This window comes from Trachinotus anak, unplaced genomic scaffold (assembly GCF_046630095.1).
Source record: "Trachinotus anak isolate AG129_WGS33_773 ecotype Australia unplaced genomic scaffold, CSIRO_AGI_Tana_v1 ptg000019l, whole genome shotgun sequence".
In the NCBI taxonomy this organism is placed as follows: Eukaryota; Metazoa; Chordata; class Actinopteri; order Carangiformes; family Carangidae; genus Trachinotus; species Trachinotus anak.
In genome coordinates this window covers 26,027,223-26,043,656 of record NW_027273870.1, presented here as the reverse complement: position 1 = coordinate 26,043,656, position 16,434 = coordinate 26,027,223, and the positions used below count along the sequence as shown (strand labels likewise).

The following is a 16,434-nucleotide window of genomic DNA, read 5'->3' as shown; positions in this document are numbered from 1 at the left end:
AGGTGAACTAAATCAACCAATGTTTGTTTTAACTAACAGTTTGTCCACTGTGCATGTTGGAGCAGCCTCCACTAGTCTGGGCTGGCGATACAGGAAACTGTTCTGATGTCCTGCTTTGTTTCCCAATAGAGCTTTTCAGATCTCCACTCGGGGCTTAAAGTATTTATAACACTGCAGCCTGCTTTTCCTCTAGCAAAGCCTCCCTGAGGACGGCATTACAGCTAATGGGAGGGATATGGCCAAACAGATGGAGCTGGCATGCTGCAGAGACCCATCCGCTGTCTCTGAAAGTTTGAGATGAGTCTTTTTTTAAATTTATTTTTATTTGTGTTTTTGTTTTTTCTGTTTTTGAGCATTGGCCAGTTTTGGGTGGTTAAACACAAAATCCATTTCCCTCAGTGGTTTAGTTGTGAGCCAAGTCTTAAGCTGATGCTGTCAATTGAGAAAATTTTCAAATTTTCAAATTTTCAAAGTGAGGAAAATTTCTCTGCAGAAATGTGATGATGTGCTTTAAAAAAAAGTGACATGTTAATGAAAGATACAGACTCCTGATTTCATATGAAAACTTTTTAATTTCTTTATAATCAAGTGTCTTTTTGCCGTTCAGTGATACAGAACAAAGGAAGACTTGGTTAGCGAAGGAGAAAATATTGCTGACAAATACAAACACAAACATACACAGTCCAGCCCCAACAGCATAAGTGGTAGCACAGATATGAGCTATAAAGACAGCTATTATACAGCTATTTACATAAACTGCTCTGCAGTAAGAAGACATAATATTTAATCATTAAAAATCATAATGCATTCCTGCATTTGATAATAAAGCACCTTTTTAGTTTTTTAAATTATTATTATTGTTGATATGTTGGGATATGTTCATCTTTAAAGGGTCAGTTCAGGAAATATATTATTTTCCACTTAACCCTCAATATAAAATTATAACAGTGATATTTGCAGATTTTCCTGATAGAACACATCACTGTTTCCAGAAAGAGGCATTGCTGATCAGCTTTTCAAATGTCATTCTAAAGCTGTGAGAATTGCATATAAAAAGTTATGTTTTTTAACTTCATAGATTATGGCTTTTTTGTAGAAAGAGATTCAAGGGTCAAAACTGACGCATGGGGGCAGGATCAGACTGTAATTACTCACGGTGACACATCTGTGAGACGGCACAATAGGGAGATGTTGAGATGTGCCGTGGTGAGACGGTACGGACTTAAACCTTTTAATTTCTTTTTGCCGTCCACTTTTTCTTTAACCCATAAAATGAAACTTGAACAACCTACAGTACATGGAGATTTTTCCCAAGGCCATGGAAACAAGATGGGACACCATCCTCACACCAGGAACATCCCCACGTCAACCTCCCCCCCACCACCACCACCACCAAATACAGGGCCAGGCTCTAGATCCATAAAAAACCGAACTATGATGAACCCATTTTCATAAAAAAAGAACCCAGTCTGAAGGGTACTCCAGCACAGCCACAGTGGTTCCACATAGACCAGAACGTAATTAGACTCAATAACTAAAATGTCGTCACCAACACCGGCAGCAGCATAATGTGCTTAATAAAAAGTAACCAAGGTCAAAAAAGAGCAACAATATATTGGTAATATAGGAACAAGTGTAAAGTCAGAGAAACTAACTGCAAAAAACAATTTGTTGTAAAAGCTGATTTATAGATATAATTGAAAGTCCTAGGCTGAGTATAATTTGGACTGGGTCATGTACTCCAGGAGCCCTCTAACACCTTCTTGTTGTAGGGCTGTTGGGTGATGGTAGACAATGTTTTCAAATTTCCTGCAGCAGCTTAATGCATCATTATGTAACATCATTATGTGAGGTTGGTGGATCTCTTGGGTTCAGCAAAAACAATTTAAACACTCCGCATGGCTAAAAAACCATCAAACCATCAGGGTAAGTTGCTTTTTTGTTTTGTTTTGGTTTGTTTTTTTTTTTTTAACTAGGGTGAACTGACCCTTTTTATGTGTTCTTCTGAAAGGCACAAAGGAAACAAGGTATGACAGCAGTCTGCCCGTGTTAAGAAGCATCATAGCACAAATATAGAAATGACTGCACAGATTTACCAGAAGTGATACAAGCTTTTACACAAAGTCCCTGAAAGAAGTAATCCAAGAGGGAAAACTAGCACAGCACAGAAAAAGTAGGGAAAAAATGTCTGGCTTTGTACAAAAGTGTATTTCTAGTGCAAAGGAAGCAATTCAACATACTTTCCTAATTGCGTGCTGTGATACCTTTCCTATTTTATTGTTCCTTTGATTCTTTTGTTTTTTGGGCAGTCCACATTTAAGAAAGCACAGTGTGTTCCTCTTCAGGCTGAGAGGAATATTTAAAAAGCACCAAACTTGTAATGTCTTCTAGTTAGTTCATCTTTCTTGGCACAAAGCAGTATCCATGGCAAAAAAAAACCCCTAAATATTTGACCCAGAGATTCTGCCAGTTTTCCCGTCATTCCCTCTGTCCTATTCTCACTGGATGCTGGGTGCCACCAGGTATCCATTGAAGGTGATGTAAACATCCACGTCGTCACTGTAAATGGCGTTCTCCCTCTCCCTCTTGTAGAGTCGGACCCACACCTCGTCATTCAGAGCCAGGTCCAGCATAACGCTCTGACTCTGCATGATGGACCTCTCGCTGGGCTGAGCGTACAGGATCACCTGCTCATTGTTGTTGTGCATCAGGTGAAGGTAGGTCTCCTTGAAGTTCCAGGTGTGGATGTTGATGTTGAAGAAGTAGATCCCCGGCACGTAGCAGTAGAACTTGCCCTTGAACATGTTGAAGTGCTCGTGGAGGTTGACGAACACCGTGTCGAACACCAGTGCCTGGTAGTAGTCCACGCTGTGCAGGGACTTTCGACGCCCCACTGAGAAGGAAGAGTGAGGGATCTTGCAGGCGTCTCCGGGGGCACCTGCCTGGCCTTTGCTACCTTTGGGACCCATGGGTCCCCGGAAGCCAGAAGGGCCCTCCAGACCCGGTTTTCCTGGCGTACCTTTGTCACCTTTGTCTCCTTTATCACCTGGGGGGACAAGAAGAAATGAGCAATACAGACAGAAACATCAGGAGTTAATCTGGAAATTTTATAGTTTATAGTTTATAAGGAAAACTGACACTTTTTTTTAGCTCTTAATGTCAGTTGAGAAGGAAATTAGTCACTTAGTCACTGCCCCACCACTGCACCAGAGACGAACATGAACAGTAGAGGTCACCTTTCCATTTAGCTAAGTGCATAAAAAAACAAATCCAAGACTTGATCTGAGCTCTTGCTGCACAACAGACCATCCATTTTGTCATGCACACAGTCCTATTAAGCTTTTCTTGTCTTGTTCTTGTATTGACTGTGGCTACAAATCCACAAATGGCAACAACTTGCAGGAAAACCTTCACACCAGACATTAGAAATCCTGCTTATAAATCTGAAGGAACATTGTTAAACTCATGCTTAAGTGATCTCCTCTTCTTTGACTGCAACGTAAGACATGTAAGCATGGAAACATTTAAACTGTCGTAGGGAGCTTGATGTTTTACAAGCCACAATTTGAACTTGATTAAAGTAAACTCTGACTTTTATTGACCTCTGCTGAAGCCCAGTTGGAACTGCAATAAAGCACAAAGAGTTGCTTACAGGGAGAATCTTGTGATGCCAAAACATGTTCAAAAAACTAAACCAGTAGTTAAAACGTGAGTGAGAGAAAGTTTTAAATGCTGCTTCTATTCAGAGACAATTCAACAACATATATTTTTACCTTACAAGAGACACAGAAGTTTGGTTTAACTGTTAGAGCACCTACTTGACCTGAGCTCGGGTTAGGGTTCCTTTCATAACCCAACATAGCTAATTTCACTTGTTCAAATATAAGATATATGTATAATCCAAGTTCAAGGGACTGATATATCACTGTCCAGAGAAAACCATCTCCAAATTTGATGATTTTGATTTCATAAAGCTAAAACCAGACTTTCCCTTAGATCTTAAAATGTTGTTTTGGAGTCGTGTGGTTTTCACCGGACAGCCACACATTTGTACAGCAGATGTCGGGCTTAGGTCTGTGTGCCATCTGAGCACACGTGTACCTACAGCGTAGCCGATGTGTGGCTCCTCGAAAAGGTAACCACACATCAGGGCTACAGAGGGACTGGTCAACGTGGCCAACAAGTACATGTGCTTCCTTCATCAAGTTTCAGATGCTGGTGGAAACTGTTGATGGGCAAGGCATTAAAATAGTTGAAAGGCTGAGTTATCTTCTCCTTTTCAATAACATGCATCTAGCAAAGCCATCTCCATTGCTAACCTGCTCACAGCTATTCACTCTTATAGTGAATAAAAGAATGTAAATACAGTTAATGTTGGAAAAGTTATATAATTACAATACAGCCTGATCAGGTGTGATGCATCTGCTAATGGTTGCAGTGGTACCATCAACAGGACAAATCCAACCTAAAAATCTAACCCTACGCCACAGGTATCTACAGCAGGGCTCGTGTTAAACATTTATATCAACTATAAATCAAACTTTACACACATACAAACAGACCTAAAGGCGTATTAAGTGTTAGTGTTTGTGGTTAGTAAAGTGTTGGTCCACCAGCTGCCAGAGCAGTTTTCTTGCTTCTTGACATTGATTCTACAAGTCTCTGAAACTCTGGAGGAATAAACAACACTCTTCCACAAGATATTCCCACATTTGTTCCGTTGGTGAAGGTGGTGGAGAGCGCTGCCTAACACGTTGCTGTGAAATCTCCTAAGGCCACAGGCACCAGATGATTCACATCATTTTCAGTCTGATCAAACAGTGACAGTGACGCCCTGTAAGCATCCTGCACTCTCTGTTTCTTCAGGTGTTTCCTTTAATTTGTCACCTTTCTGTACACACAAACCCCAACTGTCCAAACCATTTAACTCATACAGTCACGTGTTTATGTTAAAATGTTAGCTGTTATTTGCTCTCCTCTTGTTTACAGTATATTTTTGCTTCTCTTGTTGTATCCTGTTTTTTGCTACCACCCCAACAACCCAGCACTCTGGCTTTTGAATTCATATGCGACCTGTCAACAGGCTCTGGAAGTGATTAATGAGCTTATGTATATCCTCCTGTCACCACAGCTGACTGAAATGTCTCTGGTTAAGTGGACATTTTGAGTGTTGCTATTGTTCCCCATACACAAAAACCTCTTTTTGCTCTGAAATCAAGTGACACTGCTTATGGCCCCTTTTAAACTTCATCCTCATATCACTTCGAAGCAGCTGTAAATAAAAAGGCCTGTGAGCTAAAGGAACACTCCCACGGCAATAAACATAGGCCAATAAACTGAGGAACAGTACAGCTTACTGAATTGTTGGATGACGGTTTGTGATTTCCACATTCGGCTGAAGGATGACATGCTTCTTTACTGGCTGTGCTAAAGAAACCTTTTCAAATCATCTTGGTAAATTCAAAACTACATGGTTTTCAAGCCTTAAAATGCTGACGTGTAGAAACATGTAAGGTCTATGAGGCTCTGAGGCTCGGATGACATAAAGATGGTAAAATCTTGCCATGCTGTTTCTGGGATGCTGCTTTGGATCCCTTTAAACAGGTAATGAGTAAAGCACCTCTGGGCAGGGTAAACCACACAGGAAGGAGCCACAGTGCTGCCCTCACTAACCATGACCAAAACTTCCTGAAGACCAGAGGTAAACACCGCTCATCCTCCCCACACATCCACAAAGATCTGTCTGGCTATGACCAGTGTCCACAAAAAAAAAAAAAAAAAAGGAGAGTTACAGTAGTTTCCACAAACAGCAGCTGAGCAGCCACCTCTGCACTTGGTGACCATATATGGGACTGATCCTTCATCCTGAAGTTAAGTAACAGCTGCATGGACACTTGTAACCCTGCATGTCCTCTTTTTTACTTGCTCAGCCGCAACATGAATTAACATAAACTTTGTCTTTTTACCAGTAGGACTTTCGAGTGTGTATTACACCATTAATACAATATCTATTGGAAATCAATTCTTCTTTGCTGCTCTGAAACAGTAGTAGTAACTTCCTGTGTAGCTTACTGTTTTAGAGCGGCTAGGAAGAATTGCTTCTCAGGAAAATTGCAATTTTATCCAGGTGTAAAACTATACAATTTATGAATAAATTACGAGGTATCGAATCAGTGTGTGAACTCACATATTTGCAGATACCTGATCCAGTATTTTAGGAATTATTATCCATCCATTATCCATTACTATCCATCCATTATCACTGGATATGTTGTAAATATTCTACACATAATGCCATCATTTGACACGATATATGTATTTGCCATATTAAGAGAAATATATATATATATATACATATATATATATAAAGTGCCAGTGTTAAAGTAACGGGTTAAAGAATGCTAAGAGTTCTGGACTGAAACATTACATCTTCAGCTTGAACTCGGGAATCATCTGCCAAGTTTAAATCCAAAGTCTGTCACTATTTTGGATTTCACTTTTTAAAAAACAAAGCACCATATGACTGAAACTGTTTGTGAACTCTGTCGTGGCAAAGTCATCTAGCACAGAAGTATAACGAGACATCTGACTTGGCTGCATCCAGAGCTAAATACTGGAGAAGAAAAAAGGTGACAATCTGTTTGCCAGAAGTCTCTGAGTAGATTTTCTCTGATTAAAAGGAATTAATGAAAAACAATCTGTTTATACACATATTTACTCTGCTAGTACACAATAGAGACATAACCCCTCCAGAGAGGAAGACTGGAAGTTTGGAAGTTTGAACATTACAATGGAGAAGGAGCAAAGACCCTGGACCAGAGGCTGAATGAGCACACGAAACACCAGCCTAAAACTGGAAGCAGCATTGACTAGGAAGTGATCAAAGTCAAAGACATCAATCAGGTGTGAGTGAAAGAGGCCATTCACATTCGATGTGAGTGATCATCTTTGAACAGATATTACAATCACCCCCCAAACTATGTGACACTATTGCTGTCTCCCAATTCAGGGGCCACACCTTTGGAGGATGCTGTCTGCAAAGGTGTGGCCCTTTGTAGCCGTCGTAGACTGCCAAGGCTGAACCAAAATGAGACTGGCCTATGGCGGATTTCCGCCTTACGTCACTAGCTGAGGTTTTAACAGTTGTACCATTAGCTGTTGAACTGAGCTGAAACCAATACTTATCTTAAAAGTGTAATCCTTGCATAGGTTGGGCCACGAAGGATCCACAATCAACAATTCTAAACAAAGCTAATCACAAAACTAAAAGTAAAAGCAAGGATCAGAAAAGACTGCTAAAGTCAGCAGACATGTTGAAATGGAAAACTGTGCTTCAGAAATAAAATTGCTCTTCTTAAAATTCAACATCCACTTTTCCACAACCCACAGTCTCACACCAGCTTGGAGCCACTGGCAGAAAAGACACACTGACACCTTACCTTTGGTCGTTAAAGATTAAAACGTTCTACAAGGTCTAGAACTCAAATGGGCTCAGAAATCATGAAACACATTATTTTTCAATTGATGCTTAAGAATCTGTATAATGAGATCTGAAGGTCCCTACTGATTAACATATCTTGTTTTTTAGGCGAACGGACTGCAAAGGCAACATCGTCAACAAAATTTGAGGTTATGCATTTTGTGTTTTAACTGTACTTAGGCCACCCTGAACGTCCTGAATATTTTAACACAGTGTAAGACATAATTCAATCCTGTGAATGTAGATGTAGAAACGTGTGGGTGCACAATCCCCTTTGTCCATGACCGAGGTTTCTTTTGAGAAATTTGGCTGGATGCTCTCTCCAATTGAGACTGGCTGACTAACTGATTGCTGGTTACGCTGTTTAAATACGATAACAGTGGCTTTGTGGGGGCAAAGTCAGACACACGCATTAGCGCAGACACACACACAACATGCAAACACACAAAGCACACACACACACTCAAAGTAGGCGTTATTGTTTTTCCAGTTAGTCACTGAAACATGGAAGAAAAAGGAGTGTGTTTGTACGTATTGTTTGTGCATATTGAAATGTGTGCAACTATATTTATCCATAGCTAAGTGTGAGTCTCTTTGTGCATGGTTGTGCGCCTGTGTCTGTGTGTGTTTTCTTCCACATAAGCAGGTTCAGTGCCAGGTGAAAGCGGCTGCTGAGACCTCCCTCGCCACACAGCTGCAATTCAGTCACACTGTTTCATTGCCTCATTTGAGCAGAAGAGCTGCACTTTGAGACAAAACACAGCTTCAGCAGTTGACAGAAAATGACAAAAAATTATTTGTTAAATGTTTGTCACTTGCAGTACCCATCATTACCACTAAAATACTATCATATTTCAATGACTATGACTTCTTTTGACTATTTTACATATTAAAAAACCATTTATACATATAGGTTTATGTATATACATTTTTAGAGATGAGGGAGAGGTCTAAAGTTGTTCCTGTCATGTTTACACTGTTTGCACATGCATTTGTCGGCTTGTCTCCCCCTCATAGTCCATATCTAACCCAATGCTATCACAATCCCTACTGAAAGCATCTGTCTCATTATGAGGAATAACAGCAATGTTGCATGCCTTGTTTGGGTCGTTCCTACATATCTTGACTCAAAATGGAACTAAAAGAAAGGACAGAGTAGAAAGTTTGGAAGAACAAGAACCATGTATGTCTATAAATATGTGTTTACCTATGCAGTCTTATCCCACCAGTAACCTTTGTTGGCATCAACATGTTAACTCATTCTATGACCACAATGAACTAAAAGTTGAGTAATTATCAATGCATATATCAATAGTGGACATATTAAAGATGATGTGTACCAAAAATCTTTGTCTTTATGTTAACATACCTTACTACTCTTTTGTCTCTGAGCTTTGATACAGCCATTCTCTTCTCATGATGCAACCAGGATGTTAACAACTCTGGTCATGTGATAATTTACATGAAATATGTAACACTGTACATATTTTATTGAGATACTTTATACTTTCAAGATTTGCTGGAAATGCTTTGATTGAACATTCAGTAATATTTTTAGAGCCTTTTAACTGAATTTTTTTGGGGGGGAACTATTGTAACCAGTGGGATTAAACGGGTTAAAGCATCATGTAAATCCAGAACTGTAACTTGAAATCAATGACTGCAAAAGACCCAAGAGCATTTTGTTTGTGTTTTTGTTTGCGACAAAGACGTGATTCCTCACCAGCTTCCTGCCAATGACAAATCGGACCTGAATGTCAAATAACAGCATAGCCCAGCGAGTTTGTGGCCACAGTGGAAAGTACTGCTCCAGTCATAGTTTTTAGGGCACCAACTAGGTCCAAGAAATTAAAATTGGACCTAAGTTCTTTCATTGGAAGGGTTCACTGGTTCTTCTGTGGTACAAAAGGGCCTCAATTGCATAAAACCGTGTGTGTTTTTGTGTATGACCGAGAGGAGAGAGAGAAAAAGAAGCATTTTTCTTTTTTCGTGGTTCAGCAGTTGGACTGGTTTGGGGGTTGATTGCGGGTCAGAACAGACTTGGCATGTCCAGTTATCAAAGGACCAGCAGATAAAACAGCAAAGTGATGACACATCGTTTGGACTGCTCTGGTTGAGTTGGCTGCTATGTCTCTGATATTAGATACACATGTTCTCGCAAATCCCTCACCAGCTGTGACTATGTAGCTCTCGGACATTTGAAAATCCACGTATTTTTAATCTCTTGTCACATTTCTCTCTGTTTCCCACAGGTTTAAACACAAACCTGCAAATACAAATAAAGGCACAAACACAAAATTAATCAGAGACACCTTCCTCACTGCCTGACCAATAAAAATAACTCGTACAAGCTTTTACAGATAAGACTGTGACAGGGCTCACTGTGACCATAGGAAATTATGTGTAATCAAGCCCTGGGTTTGCTGTTGTACATTTGTAGCTATTTAATAAAACAGAAATTAATTTAAGAATATACACCTTGTGAGCATAATATCAATTTCAAAGCTGGATTTTTACATGGAGAGATTAGGTAGGTGCCAACCTGAGGACCTTTACGTTCAAATTTATATTGTACTATTGTAAATTTGCAATTAATCAAATTACCACAAAGTAAATGGATAATAAGCTGAGACCTTTAGGGCCCCGTGAGGGTCTGCAGCCCTATGGCAGCGGATTTTGGATCTGCTTCCCTGAACCCAGATCCCTTTCAGATCAGGTCTCTTTTTTTTGGGAAAATTAGGTTAGGCTATATACAGTGTGTTACATTCATATATGAGTCCATTCTGGATCAAAATGTTGGACCCTCTAGTAAAAGTCACATAAAGTTAAGAGAAAAGCTTGTTTTCTGACTCCTGTAAATGTACAGATAAAATGATGTGGTTAGGTTTGTAGATAGATTTTGCCAAGAAAAATGTAATTTTTCCTCACTAATTCAATTTCTTCTCTTTATATGTTACATTAAGTCATATGTTGATATACATTTCATATGTGCAGACACTGTCAAAAGCTATTAAAGTCACTGTTTCTTGGAAGTCTGGTTCTTTAAAGTGCTTCCAGGTTGTTTCTGTCTGTGGAGTGTCTAATTTCCCTTTTAAAGACAGTCTCAATTCCACTTCACTCCACCATCACTGCACGGTCACACTTGAGTAGCACTGTTCCATTTAAACGTACATGATTACACCTCTGATTAAATAGTAACCTTGCCAGAGACACTGACATCTAGAAAAGGCAGAGAGCAAGTGTAGCTTGAAGCAGAATGATTGCATCACACCTATTTGAGGATGAATGAAGATGCACCTGCCAGCAAACATTATATTTGGCTAAATGCACCAAACCTAACAGATACAAATACGGCTGTTGAAAGTTGACCTGCCATGTTAAGTCATTAGTTCATTGATACCTTTGAGGATGGTCATGTTGATGACAGTGCGGACCTCTGGCATCTGGTATTGGGCTGTGGCTTGTGGCAGCTCCTGGTGGTCGCAGCACCGCCTGCAGAGTCTGGGAGGTGGTCTAGAGGGGGAGGGGACACAGCAAACCAAGGGGAGGAGCAAAAGCAGCCTCAAACATACTGCCAACATGGTTGTCACAACCTAAGAGTGGAAAGAAAGAGAAAGGAAAGAGAGTGGTAAGGTTATAGGTAGAGTTGGTGGAATTGAATGTTTGCTAAATTGTACATCCATATCAAGCCAAAGCAAAGTCAGACTTCTGACACTGACCTGAGCGACTCTAAAACCCATCATATAATATGTTATTTTTACAGTGAGACTCTTGTTTACGCTCTTCTCCAGAGGACCTTCCAGCAAACTAAAATTCAAGTAAACACTGAAAAACCATCAAAGCAAAACCAACAATTTTGGGTAGATTTTGTGAGTTGGTTTGTATTTTTCACATTCCTGTAGATAACTGGACATACAGTTGATCTCAACCTCAGACTTGAAAACCCTGACAGTAATCCTCAGCCGTTGCTGGAAGGCCTTGAGAATCTTTCCATACTCACCATTTTGCACCGATGTTTAGTCAATCAGGGAAGTTAGTCACACAGGGAAAAATCCATTGTAAAAGTAGCAGAGATGCTGGAGAAGTTTCTCCAGCAACAGCTTGTCTCAATATACTAGAATGCAATGCAGCCAAGACGTGCTGTGGTTCGAGAAAGGGCCAAGACCAAAATAGTGGATATATTCCAGTGTTCACAGGCTAATTATCCAGCTATCATCACGCTCATTAAACACAAGTCTTCACAGTTATTCTCTGGCATAGTTGAAAGGTTTCTGGGAAATGTAGGAAATCACTAATTAAGTCAGATTAAAAGAGAGCTAATGTACCAAAAAGGAAAAATACAACACATCAGCATTTAGTAACTCCTGCCATACGCTGAACACCACAAGGTGATGACAATGAACTTTATCTGAGGGAGGAAACTTTCCTTCAACTTTGAAGAAAATGAAAAGAACTGAGGTATGAAGGTCAAAGCCAGAGGAGGCAGTTCAACCTTGTGACTATGGAGTTCTCATATGGGATCCAGAGGCTCTGGATTTGGAGATATAAGCCCAGGAGAACTATAGAGCTGGAAAAAATAAAAAAGGAAGGAGCAGGTTTCGTGGCCTTCCACACACACACACATACACACATATATACAGTATACACACACACCTGGACTGCATTGGATTTGAAAACATCAGCAGTGATTTGATCCTCTCACAGACATAAACATTCATACACATTCCAAGGACAAAATGTGCTGAACCTGTTGCCCAGTGAACGCCTCATCTGTGCAACACAAATGCACCAATTTCCCTTCCCTTGTTCTCTCTGAGTTTCATGTCAACATTTTAGAAGTCAGGAATATAAACTTGTTCAAAACAGTTAACAAGATTTTCTCATTTGGCTCATTCATGTCTCCCTTTACCTCCTGTCATCCATCCCCACTTCAAGCCTCTGAATTCCACATGTGTGAAAAGCAATACAGAGATGAGAAAACAAAAACAAAAGGCGGATAAGAGAGCTGAGCAAACAAAAAAATAGATAAACAGGGGAGAGAAAGATGGGAGATAACAGAGAGACTCCCAGGGGTCTTCACAGCGATGGATGAATGTCAACAAGATCTGAGAGGACAAATGGAGCGTGACTCTGAGAAAATGAAGCGAAAAACGAAACTCTGTCTCGATATTTCTGTCCGACTACTGATCATAAAATATTATCATAATGGTTATTATCTGAGACTGCTTCACTGTCACAGCCAGGCAGATGTCAGATGATACGTTTCCACTCACTTCTACAACATGTTAGAAAAACTGGTTTGGATTCATCATTTTTGTCATTTACTTGATCCTCATACCCCTGATAATTTGCTACGACTGCAGCGAGAGGATGGTTTCAATTCCCCTAAAAAATAAATATAAAAACACAAACTAAAGCTGAAAAACCATGAGAGCAGGATGTGTTGGTGCTGCCTGGAGGTGCTCACATTGGAAGAGTGATTGCACTTGTTTTGGAGAGCTCTCAACTGTGGATTCAGTGCAGTGACACTGAAAATTAGATTTTGGAGGCTTCAAACAATCCCATGTGACTGTGCTTGTAGTGTAGTTACCATGGATTTCCCCAATGAGTGGTTTCTCTTCATAGTAAATCCTACATCACCTGAAAGTCTTAAGGGAAACACACGGCACTGATGTGTATCAAAGCATCCAGAAAGGCAGTATATCGTATCTGCTCCACATCCCAGCGAGTGTAGCTGGACTACTTCCTCTGCCTGCCTGCTGTGGCTGGTGTGTGCTGCACTTTTAGAGCACCAGGATGTAGTAATGAATGAACAGATAAAACCTGCATAGGTGGACAGATGTAGCCAGTTTTTTAAAGATGAAATAAGTGGTGGAAAAGGTCAGCATGCCATGTAATCACCATTATCATTATTAAAGGTTCTGTAAATGACATTTTAAACAAAAATAGCAGTAAACAACTACTTTTTATGTAAAGATACAGTGGAGTCTCAGTGTCCTGAGAGTAAAACGAAGTCACACTCCCACTGTGTGTGGTGTAATCTGAGTTTCTCTGTTCTCTGTTTTGGTAACCGGTCTGGGAACACGTTCATGTTTCTGCATGTTCATGTGTTTTGATCCCGCCTGTCAAACTGTTGCCCCCCCCCATGTTAAAAACTCAGGCACTGCCCACATGCAGGCTGACACAGTGAGGTATGCAGCCTTCAGGTGAACGCAACCTTCCAGAATCACTTTTAAGAAATCACTTTTTCGTCTAAAAAGGCCTTAGACATAGGAAGAGATGACACCAGAGCACAGGCCGTCCGGCCATGAGGACAACTGGCTCAAATCTCGCACAGCCAGTGGACCATCCAGAAAGTTTTTTAAGTTTTTACCGGCTTTACCTGCACCGCCAGTGTCATTTGTGCGACTGTGATCGCAGCGTGTAAATCCAGGGCCGAATCTCTTTCTCAGTCATGGCTGGTGGACCATTAAAACATAAGTTTTTTAAAAGTGGGCAAAAGGAAGCCAGAAGTGTGGCTAACAAAGCATTTCAAGGTGTTTATTTTTATATTTTTTTATTTTATATGAATGGCAATCCACCACTTCAAACCAGACTTAAGTATCTCTATTAGGTGGATTGCTAAGACAGTATGTCCACCTCAGGATGACTGCGCCACCATCAGGTCAAAAATTTGCTAGTTACAGCCTAAGCTAGTTGTTGTTCACATGGACCATAATGACATCTCACTTAGAAGTTCACCTTTATATGAATGGTTCTTATTTCTATCATCCACCTGACACTGAAGTCCATGAGCATTAAACAACATAACATTATAAACATTAAACTGCTGTGTTACTTGCAAAACTGATCTCAGCATAGTACCACTTGCTGATTCATCAAGTCCTTATGTATCATTTGGCACAAAGCTTTTCCCCTCATAAATTTGTAATGCAACAGGCTGACACTGATTTCTTTGACATCTGTGCAGTGAGCATGCTTAGACACATAACATCCTACATGGATGTGCAATATGTGATGCATTAACCTATTGGTTAGTTTGTTTATTTCCCACCTTTACTGCTCTTCCTTGAAATGCCTTTTTTCTTCTTCCTTTCTAGGTCAGGCTGCTTGTGCAGAAAAATAATGATGATAATAATTAAAGCTATTGATGTGACATTTGGACACCAATGCAACAAAATATACAAGCATAAAACAGAAAAGCTTGCAGCAGATTGGACATATTTCATCAGCTGACCTGACCTTCCTCACCCCTTACATCAACTAAATTAACCTATTATATCATTTTACCTCATCACCCCCGACCCCTCCACCTTGAGGACCCCCCCCCCCCCCCCAGAGCTTCTTGCACAAGTTGCACCATGACCACCATGATGACAACATGAATAATGATCTCATGAACTGGACGGATTACTCACCTAACCGCAACACTCATGCAGCAGTCGTAATGAATTCATTGAAGGAGCCACGTCTACAACGCCAGAGCATCAGTTTGGCATGCAGCTGCAGGAAACACGGACTCGGCTCTCAAGACTCTCAAACGTGTCACTGAGCCGGTGCGGTTCTTTCTTTCTTTTTGTTTTAAATGAAAAGAAAATGCTGCTGAGTTGGCAACTTGTGAATAACTTCTTCAATCGTGCACGTCTATGCAAGCACGCAAAGCGCCGCCGGGTGTTTCTCCTTCTTCTTCTCCTTCTCTTTTTTTTCTCATTTGAAACTTCGCAGGATTGTCACGCAGAGTCGCGGAAGGGTTGTCACAAAGTTGTTGTCACAGTGTGTCAGGGTGTCTGGTCGCGGTTCTTACCTGGTGGAGTTTCACCGCAGCGGAGGAGGAAGAGCAGGCTGCTGGTGGCAGGCAGCGAGGAGGAACAACTAAGGAGAAACCTCTCTCACTCACTTACACTCTCTCTCTTTCTCTCCCATACACACTCTCCCTCCCTCTCTGCTTTACATACACACACACACACACACACACACACACAAGTACATCAAAAGTCAGTCTTTCTCTCCCTCACTCCCCCCACAGTGCCCCCCCCCTCTCCTCACCTCTCCTCCTGGTTTCTCCTCCTGTGATCATCTCCTGTACTTCCCTCCCTCCCTCTCCTCCACCCTCCCCTCCCCCAAACTCCACATCCATCACTCTTACTTAAGAGAGTGAAGACTGCTGCACCTTCATCCAGGAGTTTTATGACATGAGCTACATGTGCCATGGAGGAGCTGTCACCACCCAAACAGAAATCTAGGTCGCTCTCACTCTTTTCTCCTCTCCGTCCACATTTTTTGCTCTTCAGTGTCCATGACTCAGATTCTGGAAGAGGGACAGCTCCTTTTGCTTTCATTTGTCCCGTGCCTTCCAAATTCCGCATGCCAGAAATAACCACATTATATCACTTTCTCATAAACTCCCACTGTAGTTCTTAAATCACACTGAGGAAGCTTCTTTTATATTGCTGTCATCCACATAAACCTGTCATATCTTCTCCACTCTATGTCTCTCTGTTGTAGTGTAAAGCTTAAGAAAAATCTGCTTGTTAAAGTTAATGTTTCACTCAAATATCCCGTCTGTAAATTCAAGGAACAATCCACTCTGAAAAAAAAAAAAAAAAAAAAAAGGTAAATGCTTTTTTCCAGATGTTCTCCCAATAATTTCAGCAGCTGTGAATCTAACATCTGGGTGTCATGGGTGCCCGGGGGACCAGCTTGCCAGTGAGGCCATGCATGAGATCAGAGAACATAATAATTCTTTGGTAAAGCTTAGTTACTACTGGTGTGAATTATGAAAACAGCAGCACAGAGCACTGTCAACATTTTAATTGCTATATAAAATGAAAACCAAACAACTTTTGACAAATTGACAGCTGTGATTGGTCCAACAAAGAGAGGCTGTGTGAATTCAAGTAGGAAGCGTCTGCCGCGCTCACACAGTGTACAAGCTGCATGTTTGGACAACTTTA

At 40.8% G+C, this 16,434-nt stretch overlaps 1 protein-coding gene across 3 annotated transcripts; it reads right to left on the bottom strand.

Annotated features, from left to right (window-relative positions):
• Window positions 1-552: 552 nt before the first annotated feature.
• c1qtnf6b (C1q and TNF related 6b) lies at window positions 553-15,478 on the bottom strand. 3 transcript variants are annotated; one of them, XM_071505060.1, is made up of 3 exons: window positions 15,285-15,478; window positions 10,881-11,073; window positions 553-3,046 (listed from the first exon to the last, which is right to left on the bottom strand). In XM_071505060.1, the coding sequence occupies exons 2-3, from the start codon at window positions 11,059-11,061 to the stop codon at window positions 2,499-2,501; spliced, it is 729 nt and encodes a 242-aa protein (XP_071361161.1). In that variant the 5' UTR covers window positions 11,062-11,073; window positions 15,285-15,478; the 3' UTR covers window positions 553-2,498. The 3 variants fall into 3 exon arrangements, with proteins under 3 accessions (XP_071361161.1, XP_071361162.1, XP_071361163.1); XM_071505061.1 differs by lacking the exon at window positions 15,285-15,478 and adding an exon at window positions 14,899-15,262; XM_071505062.1 differs by lacking the exon at window positions 15,285-15,478 and adding an exon at window positions 14,535-14,718.
• Between the last annotated feature and the right edge of the window lie 956 nt (window positions 15,479-16,434).

Bases quoted from the DNA above. Each gene is read 5' to 3' on its own strand.
- c1qtnf6b (XM_071505060.1), bottom strand. From the start codon at position 11,061: ATGTTGGCAGTATGTTTGAGGCTGCTTTTGCTCCTCCCCTTGGTTTGC. The intron at 3,047-10,880 runs GTATCAATGAAC...TTGTCCCCCCAG, and splicing joins CAACATGACCATCCTCAAAG to GTGATAAAGGAGACAAAGGT.